The 21,845-nt window shown below is 37.0% G+C and overlaps 1 protein-coding gene across 1 annotated transcript in view; it reads left to right on the plus strand.

Annotated features, from left to right (window-relative positions):
• The first annotated feature begins 298 nt into the window (after positions 1-298).
• Positions 299-21,845, plus strand: part of LOC100329017 (celsr-like protein) — a 50,984-nt gene continuing 29,437 nt past the window's right edge. The window contains exons 1-21 of the mRNA XM_085497463.1: positions 299-630; positions 2,754-2,932; positions 3,476-3,861; positions 3,975-4,198; positions 4,969-5,205; positions 5,305-5,531; positions 5,841-6,009; positions 6,388-6,959; positions 7,226-7,322; positions 7,985-8,244; positions 8,576-8,693; positions 9,358-9,636; positions 10,270-10,503; positions 11,849-12,517; positions 13,019-13,340; positions 13,609-13,712; positions 13,934-16,000; positions 16,151-16,273; positions 16,845-19,512; positions 19,760-20,007; positions 20,107-21,406. Of these exons, the coding sequence (XP_085353589.1) occupies positions 561-630; positions 2,754-2,932; positions 3,476-3,861; positions 3,975-4,198; positions 4,969-5,205; positions 5,305-5,531; positions 5,841-6,009; positions 6,388-6,959; positions 7,226-7,322; positions 7,985-8,244; positions 8,576-8,693; positions 9,358-9,636; positions 10,270-10,503; positions 11,849-12,517; positions 13,019-13,340; positions 13,609-13,712; positions 13,934-16,000; positions 16,151-16,273; positions 16,845-19,512; positions 19,760-20,007; positions 20,107-21,406 (10,553 nt within the window). The 5' untranslated portion in view covers positions 299-560. The remainder of the gene's footprint in view (positions 631-2,753; positions 2,933-3,475; positions 3,862-3,974; positions 4,199-4,968; positions 5,206-5,304; positions 5,532-5,840; positions 6,010-6,387; positions 6,960-7,225; positions 7,323-7,984; positions 8,245-8,575; positions 8,694-9,357; positions 9,637-10,269; positions 10,504-11,848; positions 12,518-13,018; positions 13,341-13,608; positions 13,713-13,933; positions 16,001-16,150; positions 16,274-16,844; positions 19,513-19,759; positions 20,008-20,106; positions 21,407-21,845) is intronic.

The following is a 21,845-nucleotide window of genomic DNA, read 5'->3' on the forward strand; positions in this document are numbered from 1 at the left end:
ACATTACAAACAACCCATACTGTTACCTGCCGGATTTACATTTCCATAAGCGAGATTTCGGTCTACTTACGATTCCCGAAAAATGTCGAAACATAACAAATCTCGAATGAGCATACACATTTGGATTAAGATCAGTAAAATTGAACGTGTGTTTCATAAGGTTTATTCACAGGTAGCGTGTATTGTTAATATAGATCCATATCATGTGATATGTTCATATGAGCATCTCCTGATAATTGGTTACCGATAGCGTGCGTATATTGTTAAATCTCACACTAGGGGTGACGCCCCGGTGTGGATAAAAAAGATAGTATACTGAAAGAACTGAATGTCTCGCCCAACCATTAACTTATACATTCATTATTCTATGCTACGCGGCCTTCGTCATCGACGACCTCACCATTTATTGTGATCCTACTGAAAGCTGGCATATTTTCCTCCCGTGGTAATTGTTAGGCGACCACAGCAAACAGTTACCACTAAGAATAATTTGAAAACGGCAGATAATTTTTTTTCTCGAAAAAGAAGACTTATGATGCATTAAGAAGAAAAATAAGAAGATGGGAGCAATTACCTTTATATTATCTTTCCTTACTCTACTGCTAATACTTCAAGAAGCGAAAACACAACGTAAGTACATTGAGTTATATTATCGCCGTAGTGCGTGATGACTTTGTCGGGGAAGACGTTTGTGGCGGAAATATTCGCAAACGAGCTCTAAATTCTAACTTTTCGAAAACTAATAATTGTTCTTATATAAATACTGTTCATCTTTTCATTAGAAAGCCGACATTATAATAACAATGATCAAAATAAGTTGTTAATCGTAAACGTATAATATATATCTTATTTAAAGTTATCGATCATCATAAACATTTTAACTAGAAAATACGTGATGTTCATATGCGATGTATATTGTGCAATATTAGAAAAATAGTTTACAACACTGGAGGTTACTTTCGAAAGAAAAACGTGTATAATCTGAACATATTTATGCGTTATTTCTTCATTCGTGTTCAAAGTTGACAAGCATATGTTTTCATACAGCAAAAGTGTTAAACTGTTGAGTAGCAAAAATGAAATTATAAAAGGTGTAAAATGGCTTTGTAATTTAAATTGACGCTTCCCCTGATTGTATACTAACACATAGTTAGTATTTATAACGAGTCGTTAAGAACAAGTTGAACCTAGGCTCAACATTCTCGCCATACCGAGCAGGTTCATATACTTGTGTCTTCTTCCCCACGGGTTGGTTATAGAACATTTTTATCGTACTTTCGCTAACGTGGATGTCGGAAGCTTTAAATTTCAGGAATTAATCATATCAGTGTGTTTGTTTGTTTGTTTTTGAATGTAATTTAAATCTGGTGAGTACATTAGAAAACAGATTAAAAAGGTAAACAAAATAACCAATGCTGTCCCATGAATCCACGGTGCAATCACGGGAATTGACGAACGAGGTTTCGAGCATACACGAAGTACAATGACTGACTCCACATGTGTATACCGTGTGATTGGCATAGTGTGCCCTCAAGAAAGTTAATTGTTGGAGATAGAGCAATGATTCCTCATTAAAATCAGCGGGCGTGCCTAAGAGTACAAAGCCACTTCAAACGGTTTGTCGCACTATTCAATACCATTACAATTGTTTACGTTGTTGTCATGACTCACCGGTACATAACAGCCGTCCTAGTTGTCTGTTTACTCAACTAATGGGCAATTACTGAACAATTATCGCCGTCTTAGTCAAACAGTCTCACATTTATGTTACGACTGTTTCTTTAGGTACGAATGACGTCTTATAAGAATCTTTTTTAAATCGAGTTTTAGTGTTTAAAGTTATTTGTGCGCATATGTGGATGCAGTGTAAATATTTAGTGGTTGTTCGGGAAAATATTTTGTCACTATGACGCAAATAAAGGCAGTTATAGTTGCATTAAACACCCATCTCACATTCGAGGTTAAACTACTTGTTTGCTGTATACAGTCTTGCTTACCATACTTATACATGAATATGTACTAACTTTACGCCCTCACAAGGAAACAGCACCAATAATCGTAATTATTTTGGATAACAATTTAGAGTATCGTGAATTTATTTTAATAATTTAAAGGCTATCGAAATATGGAAGCTCAAATAACCAATAAATATTGCTATTAAAATCAGCAAACAGTTTGAAAGAGATCGATATCATTATTACAAGTCCGAACAATATTTTAAAATTCCCCTATAACATAGTAAACAAATATTATTATAAAAATAAGAACGACTCGCAAACTGTTTTTAACAAGATTTCAATGCGGACATTGGCGGTCGTCAGCGATGATGACAGAAGAACTAATATAAAAAACAAACTACGTTTGACGCAAGATTTGAATTCAATTCGTAAATTTAAAAATGATATTTTCAGATATGCTAAATTGACGCGTCTGTAAAATGAATATGTGATTTATATAGTTATTTTCGCTTTATTTTTATTTTGTTTGATATTTTATTTTTTATATATTTTACTTTATTTTTATTTATATGTACAAAAATATATTAGTAACAATTGAACAAAATATAAAATAACATTAAAATAAACGTCATACAATACATCTGATCTTAATCTGATTGGTTAGAGCATATTATTATTCCAAAATACCATACTAATTCGAGACAACATTCACCACCCCCACCCCACCCCACCCATACATCCAGCGCAACATTTCATAAAATATAATATAACTCTAGTATATGTTCTACGTTGCAGAATGTGATTTAACCTACCCAGGAACGTCGTATAACGTAAATGAAAACACTGCAGAAGACACGATAGTTGTTCAAGGTTCTAGTTTTACAGGTGGTGTATATCCAGCCTACGAGGCAAGAATTGTGTCTGTCAGTCCTGGACCAGCGGATCTATTTTACGTCAAACCAGATACTGGGGAGGTAGGGTGATACATATATATTCTACGTGATTTGCTAATACGAACTATAATTACACTTCTGCTACCCATTGTACTGCTATGTTATTGGTAAATATATGATTTAATTTGTAGTGCACAATAAACCATATATTGTTTAGTATACACATATTTCATTGTCGCATGGGGTCTGTCGTTTTTTTTTTTAGATTTAGACATCTGATTTATATAACATATTTGATACAAGCCGTTCAGTTCTAGGCATCAGAGACTGCCAGTAGGTAGAACGTTCGTCTTACTCCGAGAGTCTCTCCTGTCAATGTGTGAGAGATTGTTACTTTATTTCTATTAACATCGAATATCACAATATACATTCTGAAATGTCGGCAATTTGCTGAAAGAAGCGTGTCTCAATATAACATTATATCTCTAATCTCACACGACGGGAGATAAAACAAAATAAATATTCACACGGCGACAATGAAATATAACATGTAAAATTCATATTACGTTTTGTGTGCAAAATTATGATAACGACAGTCCGGGTGATGTATCATTTGATTTTCAGTTGTACATTGGTTCAGAACCACTGGACTATGAAGAATCTCCGATGCATACTGTAATTATCGAATGTTGGGACACAACAGATCCTGCTACAAAAGACAGTGTAACTGTGACAGTTAATGTGGTGAACGCTAACGATCCTCCGGTGTTCACAAACCTGCCAGGTACAGGGTCAGTTAACGAGGACGCTGGTTCATCTGCCTCAGTGTTTCAAGTAAATGTACAAGACCAAGATACTTCTAACACTATCACTTACGCCATTCTTAATCAAAATCCCGGAGGAACGTTGAAATTCACCATCGACTCATCGGGTTTGGTGAAAGTAATCAGTGCAAACTCCCTGCAAGCTGATCCACCGAGTGCTGTGACTTTGTACACGTTACTCATTAGGTAAGCTGGCCAACTTTGTACATCGCTGCGTTATTTTGTGTATAAATGTACATTCACATAATTATATAGATGGATACCTTGCTCAATGATCGATCTCACTCACTTTTTAATAGGGCAAGTGATGGCTCAACTTTTATATCCGACGTGCTGACCATCAACGTTTTAGGGACCTTTGACGAAAGTCCTTCGTTTGCAAGATCGTCATATACTGGAAGTGTTGACGAGGATGGAACGGCCATTACATGGATCAACCCACCGGCAGTAGAACCAAAAGATGATTTTAACGATGCAGACGCCGGGGATTCGTATACATATTCTATCAGTGGTAAATATATGGGTAAAACCTCGAACATTCAACGCTCGATACAATTACCCGTGTTCATCAGGTCTACGAACACATTGGTCAGACCGACCTTCCTTCCCACATACTCCATACAAATTATGAACGGTCCTGATTAGTAGACGATAGCTGATATCTTGTTGTGAGCGAGATATCAACGAGACTTGTTTCTTTCTTCCCGAATAGTGTACCATTTTCTAACATCATCGCTTCTACTATTGAATAAATCATATAAACCATAGTATTTGGAACAGTATTAGTTTGCGGGCAAACAAATTGAAATCGCGTGATTCTCTCACTTTCAACGAGATGTCAGTTGCAATCTTATAGCTATACGTTCACGTGATATAAACACGTGTAAAAGGCGTCGTTTACTGAAACAGTATTTAGCTGTCAGTCAATACAAATTCAGTGATGTGATTGGACAACCAGTGGCACTGATAGATGACTAAAACCCTCAGTAGTTTTCTTACTGTAATTGCATAATGCACCGTTTGTAAACCAGATCATAGTTGCGTGAAACTGTCAACAGTCAACATCAACGATGAAGCAACCCCACTGAATTTTATACTATCTTCTAACAGAACACATTGTCAATTATACAGATGTTTTGTATGATCGAGTCACAAAAGACAAAATAATTATATATTTTAGCGACATTGACCTTATACGAATCTGTCTCATTTTGATGTCACCAGAGAGGGCGTTTATTGAAAAAATATAATGTTTTTCATTACAAATTATGTTTGCATATAATCATATTGTAGGCGCCGGTGCGAGTAAGTTTAGGGTTGGTGAATCAACTGGAATTATAACTGCAAGTGATGACATGGATATTGACGCCGGTAGCCAGCAAATTTACACCTTCACACTTACTGCGACTGATCGAGGTGACAACCAAGGATCAACGCTTATAACTATTCAAGTGAACCCAGTAAATGAACACGCACCAGTTTTCAACCCCACTGTGTACCATGAGAGTATATACGAAAATGGAGTATCCGGTAAGTGAACCATATCAAGTAATTAAAAGATTGTTACTCACGTTATAAAATTCATTTTATTTAATTTTAATTTTACTCGGATGTTTCATGTAACTTCAGGAGCAACAGTGGCAACATTGGGTGTTACCGACGCAGATACTGGCGATACAATGACAATAACAATCACAAGCGGTGACGATGCAATCAACAAATTTGCCATTAGCGGAAATGACGTAATTACTAATGGTGTTCTGGATTATGAAGCATTAATTAGCGATTTGTACGTGTTAAATATACAAGCAGAGGATTCTGGGGGGAAAACCAGCGATGCCATGGTGTTCATACAGGTAAGCACACAAAGATACAAATTATACACATGTGCAAAATTATAGAAAGAAATTAGAAAGAAATCAATCTAATAATTAGAAAGAAAACGTAATAAAATATGAACTATTTGTATATATTAATTTAAACAACATATATCACTGTTGTTTCCCATTTAAAGATGTCCTGGTAAGTACAGAACGAATTCATTCTCTTGAACTCTACAACTACATTTTCTAGCTGATAATTTGTTTGCATCATCTTCACGAATCATTTTATCTTCGATTTTCTGTTCCAATGTAAATATTTTATCTCGTAATTTGTATATACAGATCAAAGGTGTGAACGAATACACCCCATCGTTCACAGACGCTCCTTACGATCCTTTCAGTGTTTTGGAAAACGTTGCTATAGAAACTACTGTCGTGCCGGCGCCTGCGGTCGATGACGCTGACAGAGGAACAGACGGTGAACTGGTATACCAGGTGATCTCATCTTCCCGTAAGTATAAATTTTCTGATGTATGTGATGGCGTATATTATTATTCTGACGCCGATTCAAACCCTACATGGGTGAAGAAAGATTTTGCGATATGCTAGGGAAAATTCAAAATATTTGCTGTATGTTTCTCAAAATAAATATAAAATGATATGTTTTATTTGCATCATCAAAAGAAGTTCCACATGATCTTTGTGTGAAGCTAACACTTTTCAGTTTGAAAGAAGAAGAAAACCATGATGACAACGTGAAATGTATGAATATATCAATTATGATATTTCCAGTTTATTTGATATGAAAGGGAATTTTTAGAATTTTTAAAATTTTTAAATCACGTCTTAATAAAATAAAAGTTATAAGGCTGTATTTATTTTTACCCAGCACCCAGCGGATTAGATAAGTTCTCTGTAGATGTGCGAGATGGTGCCATTACTACCAAGGCAAGTCTGAATTACGAAGACCAAGATACATACACTTTGAGGATCAAAGTTAGCGACACTGGCATTCCCGTGAAAACAGCGACAACAGATATAGTAATTAATATCGTTAATGTCAATGACAATCCCCCAACACTCGACCAAACGGTGTATTACGCCACAGTATTGGAGTCGGATACAGCTGGTACTGTCCTGGTTAACTTCGTCGTTACAGACCCAGACGATCCTGACACAGCTGCATTTAACTTTGCTATTGAGTCTTCATCCGATACTAGTGCCACTCCCCCACCACGTACAACACGGTTTACCTTTGATGTCCCGGACAAAGCGTTGACTTTAACAGATCCAATCCATCTCGATCCCGATGACAGTGCCCAGTATGACGACACGTACACACTTATTGTCGAGATAAGCGACGCATCACAGACTGCCACAGCTACAGTCTTTGTAAATGTAGAGCCAGTGAATGATTATGACCCCGTATTTAATGCAGCCAGTGTACCTGCATCACCAACGGTATGTAATCACTTCAATGAGATAATGTCACGCAACACCCCTTGATTACCGTGACCGTTGAAATGGTCCTCAGTTGACGTTTGGAGTCCATTTCAACGACACTCTTCGCACGTATACTGCATATCCCACATGGTTAGCAATAAACAGCCAATCAGATTTGGTTACGTGAGAAAAAGGACTAACCGTCACGATAAATTTACAATAGTTGCCCATAACAAACAAGTGATATCAATGATAACCGTATATTGTTTGCGTTTATTATACAGATAGCAGAAGCTGAGCCATTCGGTACATCAGTATTTACTTTGGGGGCGGCCGATGGGGATTTCGGTTCCCAAGGAGAATTAACATACAGTATCATAGGTAATGTATCAACTGTTACTGTAAGGCAATATTTAATGCACAGAAATAACGACAAATGGCATTGAATATGCACTAGAGTGATGGCGGATTATAACAGATACAAATTATGTGATAAGATTTTTATCACGCTGTTTTACAATTTTCATATTGAAACTGGGAAAAAAACTGATCATGGTGGATCCGCTGTAAAAAAATCCCATCGAACTCACTACAAAGCACCAGATCGGATATTTGTTACTACGAATATTACAGCAGCGATTATGTCTCACATAAGGACAATATATTGCATATGTTTTGAGATTTCTTCACTGAAAAGTCAAAAACTGAATACAAACACGTACATGAACTAATGAAATATAATCTTGTTACCGGTTCAACTGGCAAAATGACACCACACACTATGCAAATTTCATACATTATGACTGTCCAGTTGCCACTGCTCGAACTTATTGTATCTGCTTTGTAAATTACAACATAATTAAACAGATGTTTTGCATAATCTGAGAACTATTAAATTGGCACCGGATATGATACGAGTAAGTGCATTATTTTCCAACTTTTAGGGCCTTCAGATTTATTGCACTTTCTGTTCCATATACAAATGGTATCTAAAGAACTAGTTTCACTTGCTTTAATGCTACATTGATGATTTTTGTTATTAGATGGCGACACCTACAACAATTTCCAAATCGATTCTAGCACGGGGGAAGTGTCTGTGAAGACGCCATTGGACTACGAACTTGTGACTTCGGTTACATTGACTTTACATGTCACCGATAATGACGTGGACAATCCACGCACAGCAACGTCCCTTGTGACAGTTGACGTAACTGATGTGGTTGGCGACGCGCAAATCACGTGCGTTGATTCAAGAACGATTGTGTTGAATCTTCCAGAAGAAGATGTTGAAACGAGTGATTCGGTAATATATAAATATGTATATTATGTGAATGGGTCACGTATAACCAACACGTTGGTGTAATATTTTCATGACACTTACATACAATTCATCTTATGTGATTTTCAATATTGTTTAAAGTGAGGGAGTCGTCACCTGCGCATGCGTCAGATAGCGTATCATTATTTACAAATAAGCGTCTACCCATGAGCTTTGCGTTTTTAGCGTGTGTTGTTATCGTCGCTTGGGACTCAATTCCCGCGCGTGCGCAGGTGACGACCCTCCCGCTTTAACATTGTGTAAGACAACTACTTTATGATATACTGATATGCTGGTTTAAATCCTACTATTTCAGATACACCTCTATGACTGCAGTGACCCGGATGGCAGAACTGTGCAGTATTTATTAAGTCCAGCAGGTGGATATGGAAAATTCAGTTTAAATTCTGCCACAGGGGAGGTAACAGTGTTAGGTAAGTGCATATTATTAAAAAAAAAGAGTAAAAAACAAAAATGGCACATTTTGTATTTTGAAGTTATCAATTTCATAGTTAAACAATGTTACAAACATTTTACTTTATGGCCGCGTTTATCAAAACCAGGCAGTGTTTTTTTGTTAAAAACTGATCATAAAATACAAACATATGTTTTCGGTGACCAGGTGATACAACAACATTAAAATTATCCTCAGCTATTGACAGATCTTTATGCATCATTATTAATATTAACACCATCAACCAAGTACACTCTGAAAAGCTATTTACTAGAAAGCAAACGTCGAGGAAATAATCACAGGCTGTGGATATTATAGTATAATCAAGAAAATTAACTTTATGTTCTTCGCCCTTATTCATGATTTGTTCTTTTTTAAATATACCTAAACAGCGCCTCGAATAGTTTGTGTGGGCAACTTAAGCTTGTCAAATATTATCATATTTGCATATTATCATATTTGCATATTAATCGGATATTTGGATAATATCCACACACACATTTTTGTATGTATGCTACTTATGTTGGTGTTATGCGTTGTGATTGTATATTATTCGCCCTTGGTTGAAACGTACATTGTGAGACACATTTGTGGCACTTTTTTGTTTTGGTTTGTTGTTTTTTATATCTCATTTCTCTCCAAAGCTGGCATTGACTGGGACGTCCCAGATGATACACATTATCCTCTTGAAATCACTGTGAAGGAAAATCCAGTGGTAGATGCAGACGACATAGTTATTCTAACTCTAACAGTGAACATTTTGCCGACTAACGAGTTTAATCCAGTGTTTCTCCCGGCATTCACCGGAGCTGTAGATGTGTACGAGGATGCATTAGTTGACTCCCTGGTGATTGGTATTGGTGCTAACACACAAGACAGCGATCTATCCCCGCACGACATCGTAGAATACAGAATAACGTCAGGTACGACAAGCACATCATTTGGACAAGATTAATGTGTTTGGTTTAGATGTAAGCTTGTCCTCAAGTGTGTTTATACCTAATTTTGTTTAGATGTGAATATTGAATATAATGAATAGTTAACTATCCATTCCAACATGTGTAAACAACATTTAATATCTTGAACGCGTCTGTCTCGAAAATACCCGATTGCTACATACAAATGCGAATAGCTATTCAAATCCGAAGATGTAAATGCCAACAACGTACATGTCATGTCATATATCAATCCGCCAAACGTTCATGCCGAAGATCATTTGTGTTCGGTTGTTCGGGTTCACGTACATGTCATGTCATATATCAATCCGCCAAACGTTCACGCCGAAGATCATTTGTGTTCGGTTGTCCGGGTTCACGTACATGTCATGTCATATATCAATCCGCCAAACGTTCATCCGGGTTCAAGACTATTATTAACGCTTTATATGAGTTATTTTTATGTATAATTAATTATTTGCCACGTGACTCATGAGAATGTCGAACATAAAAACTCGTGATATAATGCGATACTTTCTTTGTTGTCGGCGAATATATCCTCTAACTATTATTCATCTTTGCGTACAAGAATGGTAATAATATACTATTTAAATCCACCAGTGACACCCTCTAGCGGAACCAATTCGTTTTCCCTGGACCCAGTGACTGGAGAACTACGATTGGCAAAACAGTTGGATAGAGAAGAAGAAGCTACTTACGATATTGTTATTGAAATCGAAGACGGTGGCGGAGTTGTAGAGACAGACACACTCACTGTAACAGTGCTTGATATCAATGATAATACGCCAGTGTGTCTACAAACAGCATACAGTGTACAAGTGTTAGAGAATACAAGTAAGGGCTACAATAGTAATAAATGTCTCCGGATTGTCTGACATTCAGTCAGAATTAACAAGTTTTTACCATACTACACTCTAGCAAAGTAATTCCCCCGCAGCTTTAGTTTAGAAAATGATGAAAATTTGATTCCTTCTAAGATATGTAATGGAACGTTAGATGAACAAATAAGATATATTCAGAAATTTTGACAACGGTGTATGAAGAACACAGGGGAAAAAACTTAATTTTGAGGTCTTAATACATTTCATAATATGAGTGCCAAGCAGTTGGCCCTGTTGGCATTTTACTGTATGTACAATGTTCTCTGTACTGAAAATACGTGTACTTTTACATTCCTTTTTTGTACCTACACACATTTAATACAATGTGACATGATATATATATATATATATATATATATATATATATATATATATATAGTCCGAGTTGCATAACCTCATTTTCTTCACTTTTTTATTTCCCTTTAGCTCCTTTCACTGCAGTAACCGACCTTGATTTGACGTGCACCGACCCCGATGATGGGACAAATGGCGATCTAATCTACTCAGTCAATCAACCAAATCCCGCAACGGGTCCAGATTTTGAACACGCTAATGGTGTCGGAGTCCGTTTATTGGGTAAGGACGACTCACAATAACTATTTCATATGACCCGGTAACTACATGAATAGTCTTCGAAATTAATCATTAACACTTATTATTATACATCTGTCACCGTAGCGCCATAAGTTACAGCGTGCCGTAATTTTGAGGTATTTTACGGGATATTTTTTATCCTACCATAGAAGGAAATGCGAATTCCAAATATGGAATGATTATGCGCGGAAGCGTCCTCTAATAATAAAAACAAACATGGCTGCCACCAGGGTTTGACCGGACTCCACACAAAGAAGTTTAATTCTGTTCTAAACTTTTTGGATTTCGGCATTCCCATGATGTATAATAATAAGGTTATTACGAGGATACTGCAAAGTATGCATTCAGACCGTACGCTGCGCGTCGGTCGATAGTTCTGCTGTACCGTGACTGTCTTCGTGCATACTTTGCAGTATCCTCGTAATAATCTCATAATATTATGCAACTTGTACGATCCTTTACGGGTTTAGGGCGGGGCTCAGACTGCTGTGCGGTGGTCGATACTCCCACTGTGCTCTCTTCGTGTATCCTCGCAATAACCTCATATAATTTAACGTTTATAATTATTTTCCATACAGGAGGCAGTACTTTGGATTATGATAACACACCAAACCACCAGTACAACATTGAACTTGTCGTAACTGACCAAGGAACGCCACTTCCGAAAAGTACAACTGTTTATATCACTGTCACAATCCTCCCAGAAAATGAATTCATCCCAGTTGCTCCTGTTGCTGGTTCATGTGATTCAAGTATCGACGAGGAGTCTGCCGTAGGAACTTTAATTGTTAGTTGCCCTGTGACTGATGCCGATTCTGTTGACACTGCCGATGGTCAGGTGGTGTATTCAATCACTGCAGGGGACACTGACGATCTATTCTACGTTGACAGTAGTGGCAACATCAGAGTGGCAAATCTTATAGATTATGAATCTCTAGCAGGAGCACCTCCGTCTTACACACTCACCATACAAGCTGAAAATAGCGCAGGCCCCGCTCTCACGTACGATGTTGTTATAACTATCGATGATATAAACGACCATGTCCCGGCATGTACGTCTATGTCATTTGTGGAAAACGTGGACGAAGATGAAACGGTACCCTATGTTATTATCCCATTTGGTACAATTTGTAGCGATGACGATACCTCTGATACTCTGACATACACTATAGTTCCAGCCATGAATCCACCCTTCGAAGTGACTGCGACAGGGGATTTTAAATTGAATACTGCACAAGATTATGACCTTGGTACACGATCCTACAGTATGGAGATTTCTGTCAAAGATACAGCACTACATGAAATCTTGTTAGATGTAATAGTGAATATTCTCCCAGTCAATGAGCCAGGAAACGATCCAGCCTTCAGCCCCAGTGAGTACATTCGCATATTTAAAGACATCGTGAACATTTTGTGGAATAATTATGTGAAACATTCAGCTTGCCAATTTGGTTTCTAGTTTACATTTAGACGTACTTCCCACCGGTACAGTAACTGTATTTCATTACAAACAAACAAATCTTTTTATTGTAATTGCATAAGACTTGGAGAGCTGAATGCCTTTTAGACTATTTGACGAACAAGATAATTTACACATAATTAACGCTTTTCTTAATTTGTATTAAGGTTAAAATTTTAAACACTCGACATCGAAGCCCATATTATGTATTTCACACAGTTCACTGTAATTTCTTGGCCAGTCACGTCGTTTATTTGTTTCTACTGTGTTCGATTGCGTACATTTGCGTACACGTGCATAATGTGTATTCATCTATCTGTACACATTAGCGATTAGCATAATAGCATCTTGAAATGACAGTTTTAAATTTGATCTCACATTCCCTCTAATATATTGATATTGTTTTGTGTCTCAGCTACGTATAGCCCAGCTGTGGATGAAGATATTCCTATATATTCGACTATTGTAACTGTGACAGCCAATGATGGGGATTCGGCAGACACTCCACACGGTGTTGTCCACTACAGTATAGCCGCTGCGTGTACATGTCCACAGTTCGGTGTCAATACAAATGGTGATGTAATCCTACTTCAAAACCTGGACTATGAGACAGATACAGGCCACACCATCACAGTAGAAGCTACGGACTCTAGTGGTATTCCAGTTGCGGTTACTGTAACGTTAACAGTCAATGATGTGAATGATAACCCACCAATATTCAGTCCAACAATTTACAGGTAAGTCAGAGTAAACTTGTACAATATCTCATTATAGGCATCAATATCTCAATCGAGCGAATTAAAATAAATTTAGTGATAATAAAATATAAACATGTACGAATGTGGTGTTTAGTATACATAATCAGCGTGTTACTTTTGACACGGACGCATGCAACGTATACCATGTCCGTGTATTTACTATGTGCCCGAATCAAAGAAAATCCATTACATCATGTATGTGCACATTCAGGATCCATTTTACTTCAAATGTGATGATCTGTTCTAGTGTGATTGTGCCAGAAGATCTAAATAATCTTCCAATCGAAACAGTGATTGCCTCAGATAATGACGACCCAGCGGATAATGGACTTATTCAATATGTTATCACTGGTAAGTACAAAATTGGTTTAAAAAAATGTCATAATATTCATTAAAATATTGTGACTGACCGTTGGCTTAATCAATTGTATTTATTGTTTTAGCACATCACTTGTCATCGTCTGTGAGCATAATATCATACTGTACCTGTGCATTATTTTATATAATATGACAATTGTATTCTAGTTAACAAAATATCGAGACTGTTACTTTCTTTTTTTTTATCTTTAAAGGTGGTAATCCAGATCCCACCTCGATTTTTACTATTGATGCAAGTACTGGTGCGATAACGAACACTGTGGCTTTAGATTATGATGATATATCACAGCAAATATTCCAAATCAATGTTGAAGCAAGGGATCTAAATGGTGGCGTGGGTTATAGATCTGCTACTGCAATGGTTACAGTGCATGTTGAAGGACGTAATACAGAAACCCCAATATTCGATAGTACACCATACACAACATCACAGCAAGAAAATATCCCTGTTGGTCAATTTGTGTTTCAAGTATCTGCTAGTGATGCCGATTTGGGTCCAGATGGCGAAATCTACTTTGCAATGACTGGTCCAACTCCCTTTCAAATAGAAGAAGACACGGGAATCATTACTCTGAAATCACCACTTGACCGTGAAACTACTGATACGTTTGAATTGAGTGTTATTGCAACAGATAGAGGAATTACCCCATCGTCAAATGCTGCAACCGCAACTGTGACAATAACAGTTACCGACTATAATGACAATGAACCTGTCTGCACTTTCTCTAGTGTTGTGGAAACAAGAGCAGAAGACACTGCTGTTGGGAATGTCATCTATGATTTGGGAGCACAATGTGCAGATACCTCCGACTTAGGCACCAATGCAATTATTGAGTATTCAATTGCAAATGTTGACGGTGATCCAAGCAGTAATTTATTTGATATTGATTCAACTACTGGAGAAATAACGCTGGATGCTTTACTAGACTATGAAACAAAAGAAAACCACGCAATTCAAATTTATGTCAGTGATGTTGGTCCACCATCACTGACAACAACTGTTATGGTGAACGTTCTGGTGACTGGAATTAATGAGTTTACGCCAACGTTCACACCTGGTGGTGCCCAGTTCATATCTATCCCAGAAGACACTAGTTTAAACACGGTGGTATTTGATGTAGATGCTGCTGATAGTGATAATGGTGAAAGCTTGGTTTATTCACTAACCGGAAGTACCAAATTCGATATAAACCCAATAAATGGTGAGATATATTTAGTATCCAGTGTCATCCCTACTGATGTATTTACATTGACAATCACAGCAACAGATGATGGGACAGTTCCAGGCACTGACTCCAGCACACAGTCATTGACCATAACGGTGGATGAGGTGAACAATAATCCACCCTCGTTCGACAGCTTAAATTATTTTGGATCTGTATTTGAAAATGACGATGGCACTTCACCTGTAGTAACGATGGCAGTGACAGACGTAGATGGTGACAACGTAGGATTAAGTATCATATCCGGTAACACAGGCTCGGTGTTCTCAGTTGACCTAAGCGGTCAGATTTATGTTTCAGACAATACAAACCTCGATGCAGAGACATCAGCAATTTACACTATGACAGTTAGAGCTACGGATGATGGTACACCAAGTCGTGTGAGTGATTCAACAGTGAATATTCTCGTGAAGGGTGTAAATGAAAACGTACCCACATTTGCATTGCCCACGTACTCAGAAAGTGTTTATGAAACTGACCTTCCTGGCACAACGGTGTCACAAGTTGTTGCGAGTGATGCCGATGCAGGAGTCGAGGGTGAATTAACATATTCAATTGTTTCTGGTGACGATGATAAATTTGGTATCGATGGAAACTCAGGTGAAATTATAATCATTGGTTCACTTGATGCTGAGACCAAAAGCAGTTACACACTGGTAATTAATGCAGTGGATAATGGCGCACCTGCTTTAACAGGAGCCACTACAGTTACAATTAATGTCATAGATGTTAATGATGAAAACCCTTACTGTAATCCCGACTTCTACTCCTGGACAATATCGGAAGACATTGTTGTTTCCACAACTCTTGGCAGTCTGACTTGTAATGATGACGGTGACTCCAGTCTCTTGACATACAGTATTGTAGCTGGCAATACTCCTCCGTCTTTTGCAATACCGGTGGAGAGCATTCCCGAAATTGTATTAGAGTTTGAAGTGGATTATGAAACTGTTGAAAGCTTTCAACTTCTAGTACAAGTTGTTGATGGTGGAGTACCACCAGTATCATCAACAGCAACTGTGGTCATTGATGTAACAGGTATGAATTTATTTATTTATTTATTTATTTATTTATTTATTTATTTATTTATTTATTTATTTATTTATTTATTTATTTATTTATTTATTTATTTATTTATTTATTTATTTATTTATTGATTGATTTATTGATTTATTGATTTAATTTCAGGCAAAAATGAGTACACCCCAAGATTTATGACCAATCCGATTATAGAAGTTGTGTTAGAGGATCTACCAATAGGATCAACAGTCTTGCAACTGGGTGCGATAGATAATGATGCAGGGAATGATGGTTAGTTGCTTTTAAGAAATTTCCTAACAAATTAGTTGGCATGTTTTAAATACTTTTCAGAACTTGAATTTACTAAAATAAAGTATATAACAGAGATATTGAGGTATGTGTTGTCAGCGACAATATATCAACAGAAACGAACCACCAAATAACACATAGTCATCACAAACGCTCCTTGCGCGGCATACATAAGCCACAATTAGTGTTTTCGAATTAAGTAAGAACTGTTTTATTGTTATATAAGTGAATATATAACCTTAATACAATTGCCTGATTCGGTATAAAATGATTTTTCAACCCAGCAAAATAGAAAGCATTGATTTCCTATATTTCTGTATCTCAGTTCTGGATTGTTTTAGAAATGTTCAGACATTTTCATGAATTCAAGATAATATGTAGAGATAAAGACAATATTTGTGATCGAATGACAAATGTAGCATTTTCTATAAATATTAGGAAGATGAAATTATCTATAGGTACATTTATTGTCCATGTTCATTGTTATGTTTATGAATAGAAGTCTATTTACAAAACTATTTTATAATTATGTCATACATGATTATTATTACAGGTGAACTTACATACATCATCCTGGAAGGAAATTCTGAAGAGAAGTTTGATATAGTTAGTGACACTGGTGTTATTTACCTACTGCGACAACTTGATTGGGAAACTACAGATCAGTATCAACTAATCGTTCAGGCATCAGATGGAGGAACACCACCAAAAACAACTACTGGAACAGTAGATATATATATTCTCGATACAAATGATAATGTACCATACTGCGATCCAATCGGTTACAATGCAGTTGTACCAGAAGATACTTCTATTGATTCATATATCATAACCCCAAATTGTATGGACGATGACTTTGGCAGTAATTTTACCTATACAATCGTCAGTGGTAATGACGACACACGATTCAGAATTGACGAAAGTAGTGGGAACCTTTACTTAAACCGCATGTTGGATGCAGAGACAGAAAATGTTTATGTTCTAACAGTAAAAATATCTGATGGGCTAAGCGAAGGAACAGCAGTTATCACAGTTTCTGTTCAGGGGGTGAACGAATACCCACCAGTTTATGACCCATATTCTGTATACTATGCAAATGTCGCTGAAGACGCTGGCAGTGGAGTACTAGTAACTACAGTTGTCACAAATGATTTAGATGCGTTGGATGATGGGAAGGTTACATATCAGATTACTGATGGGAACATAAATGATGTCTTTCAAATTAATGAAGAGGATGGTTCTATCACAGTAAAGAGAGCGTTGGATCGTGAAACAATTAACGAATACACCCTGGAAATAACTGCTACTGATCTTGCTGCACCTGGACAAGAGCTGACAGCACTTGCATCAGTTGTAGTTACAATTAATGACAGAAATGATCAACCACCACTTTTCCAGCCAGTATTTTACACAGGAACAATTTTGGAAGATGCTGCAATCGCTGAATTAGTGGCGACAATGACAGTAGTAGACTATGATCTGGGCTCACCAAATACTGACTACAAAATTAGTATAAAGTCTGGAGATGTTCTAAAAAAATTTGACATTAGTGGAGATGAACTTGTTGTAAATGGTGTCTTAGATTATGAAACAACGAAATCGTATTTTATTACCATTGAAGTGGAAGATCTTGGAACACCAGCGCTTACATCAACTGGACACATTGCCGTTACAGTGCTGCCTGTAAATGAAGCAGTTCCTGAATTCCAATTTATAGGCACTGCTAAACTCTATGAAAGTGGTATTGACGAAAATGCTGTGGGGTATACAAGTGTGCTTACTGTTAATGCCGTAGAACTAGATCCCACGGACGATCCTGATCACGTGCACAGCCAGATACGATACTATATTACCGGGGGAAATGATGACGGGATATTTACTATTGACACTAGATCTGGAGTTATATCTACAGCAGGAATTATAGACAGAGAAGAAAAAGATTTTTATACCTTAGAAGTGACTGCAGTAGATAGTATTCCTGAGTTTGGCGATGAGCTGATTGACACTGCTGTGGTAAATATCACTGTCCGAGATGTTAATGACAATGCGCCACTGTTTGATCCAACTTTGTACTCTATTTCAGTATATGAAACTGCTGATATTGCCTCCACTCTAATGTCTTTGTTTGCAACTGATGCTGACATTGGTACCAATAAGGACATAGACTATGATATTGTGTATGGCAATACTGGTTCTGACTTTGATTTTATTAGCAATGAATTACTAACAGTCCACACACTTGCGTGGCATAGAACACAATTTTATAGGTTGGTTATTCGCGCTAAAGATAGAGGAACTCCATCAAAATCAGGATATGCAAGGGTCACCATAGAAGTAAAACCAATAAATAACCAATCTCCAATATTTCCAGCAGACACGGACACTGTGTCTTTACCTGAAGATACGCTAGTTGGAACACCAATCTACACTGCTGTGGCAAGTGATGCTGACTATGGCTTCCATGGTGAAGTTGAATATTATATAACAGATGGCCTGGACGGCGATGATGGAACGTTCCACGTGAATAGACAGACAGGGTTGGTGACACTTGGTGCTAATCTCGACCGGGAGTATCAAGATCAGTATATAATTAACATCACAGCCTTTGATAAGGCAGAGAATGAAACATTAGTCAAGAGAGACTCCTTTTTACTGACAATTGATATTACAGATGTTAATGACAATGATCCTATTTGTGTTGTACCAATTGACTTAATTTACATGGAAGAAAACCAAGATCCAGATATTGTAATTACTACAGTTCGTGCTACAGATGCAGATATTGACGAAAACGCGGAATTATCGTACACTGTAATATCTGGTGTTAATGAATTTGACTTTGAACTCCAAGCAGGAACACATGACATTTATGCAATAGAGAATTTAGACAGGGAGAAGCATGACATATATAGTCTAAATATTAAAGTATCAGACAATGGTGTTCCCCCACGTACAGCTTTATGTGCAATTGAGATACATCTGATTGACCAGAATGACAATGATCCGCTTATTACACCAAATAATGTGAAACTTTCAATCTATGAGAACAGTCCCCAGCATACAAGCCTCTTCACATTTGAAGCAACCGATCCCGATGAAGATTTGAATGGAGAAGTGTTCTTCACCATTATTGGAGGGGATGATCATGGCCATTTTAGCATTGGTGAAATTAGTGGTGAACTTGAAACTACAGCTGTACTGGATAGGGAAGAAATATCTTCGTAAGTGGAATTCATTTTTGTATGTGTTCATGAATTATATTATTTTTCATTCTGTGTTTTTACAACTACTGATTCTTATTAATTAATTTGTTTTATTCGTGAACATGACAAGAATATAAGTTTATTGAGAAAGTTATAAAGCAAGTCGAAAATAATTATCAGATGACAGAACAAATTAATAGTGACTAAAGTATAGTAATAATGTTTAACACAATGTAAAACGGCATATCTCTTCATGATTTTACAGTTACGCCTTGCAGATCAGAGCATCTGATAAAGGTGACCCGGCAAGAATGGGAAATGCACTGGTTAATATTACAGTCATTGACGAAAACGATAATGGTCCAATTTGCAAGAAATCACAGTCTTATACAAAAACTGTCAGGGAAGATATGGCAATAGGCATGCCGGCAATGGTTATACGAAGCTATGACAAGGATGAATATAAATATAAAAATACGGAAAGAACATATAGAATAATGAGTGGAAATGATGGTACGTTAAAACAATGTTATCTATACATATTATTTACATAGATTATTATGTATGTTATATTGAATGGTATATTTATTAATTTTATTGGTCATATGACAGGAACCTGGGCTATTGATCCAGAGAAGGGAAGCATATATCTGTTGGGAGAGTTGAACAGACAGACAGCCCCAGGATATTCGTTTGTTGTTCGTATAGAGGATGATAAAGACCCAACCATGTATGACGAGTGTACAGCCAGTATCAATGTTATCGAAGCGCGAGATGGGATATCCGTAGTCGATGCTGATGTAGTACTAACAGTTCAGGAGAATGTTGACTTGGGTACAATTATTGGAAATGTCGGGTGTTTTGATGCCGATATCTGTGGTGGTGATATGATGTATGATATAATCGGGGGTGCAAATATGGAGGATTTTTATTTAAACATAGACACAGGTACACTGCTAGTAGCAGGAGAAATAGACTATGAAGAAGTACAACAGTATGCCTTGTTAGTTCGATCAATACAAAATGGTTATGAAGAGGCCTATGGTGTTGTAGCTATTAATGTAATTGATATGAACGATCACGCTCCAATTTTTCTGACCACCTCACCATACGCGAGTGGTGTCCGAGAGGATAGTCCATTGCAAAGTACAGTTATACATGTTTCTGCTACTGACGAAGATGCCGGTGAAGACAGTATAGTTACATACTCCTTGTCTACAGCACTTGATGACAATGGACCAATAGCAAATACGTATTTCTCAATCAATTCCGATTCTGGTGTTATTACTATAAAAGACGAACTGGATAGTGAACTTTACAGAGAGATATCTCTAGTAGTCTTGGCGACTGATTCTGGTTCCCCTGCTGAAACAGCTTCAGCGACAGTGACAATAACTATTGTCGATGTTAACGATAATCCACCAGTATTCAACCCAGATTTTTACAGTGGAGAAATGTCATACACGAACTTGCTTGGTGAGCCAGTAATTAATCTTTTTGCAACAGATGCCGATCAAGATTCAATAGTCCAATACAGCATCCAAGATTCATCCGGTGCTTTCACAGTTAACCCAGGTAGTGGTGCTGTGAGCTTGTCTACTGGTGTTAGACCTACTGTATATACTAAATACCCATTTACTGTTACTGGGACTGATACAGGAAATCCACCGCAAACGTCAGAAGTTATCAATGCAAGAATTGACACGTTCGATCCATACATGAACCTGGTTGCTATTCATGTGACAGGACGCACTAAACAAGACATTCTAGATGATGAAGAAAATTTCCTAGAATCATTGAACACACTCATTCGAGCAGAATATCCAACTGGTAGATGTGGAATATCTCATGTGTTAACAGTTGGAGACGTGGTTACAGTGTCAGCTAAACGACGACTACTGCAGTCATCAAGGTAAAGAGTATTGCTGTCATTGTTAGATTTACTGTGATGTAGCTTTGGAGATTAGTAATTCGTCAATAATAATGTTATTTTGAAGCAAACATTTCTGAATAATTGTATTTGAATCATTACTTCTGAATTCATTCAGACTGAAAATGGAAAAGTTTGTTATTGAACAGTTAAACAAGTCATTGTGTGCTTTCAAGAATGTGTAATGAATCACTGCAACAACAACAGTCTCACACAATCTACACCTTACCTTACCTTCCTTATGTTTGGAATGATTAATTAATATTAATAATTAATTAATTAATTAACGTTTATCGGTTTTGTTAACGTTATAATCATATTCTGAAAATCAAATAATTTACCTGGTTGATGATTATATCCATGCCTATTTTCCACTGTAATGCTTCTAGTTAGATGAGTCATCATGCACCATCTCTTCTCG

Source organism: Saccoglossus kowalevskii, chromosome 3 (assembly GCF_978046115.1).
Source record: "Saccoglossus kowalevskii chromosome 3, keSacKowa6.1, whole genome shotgun sequence".
Lineage (NCBI taxonomy): Eukaryota > Metazoa > Hemichordata > Enteropneusta > Harrimaniidae > Saccoglossus > Saccoglossus kowalevskii.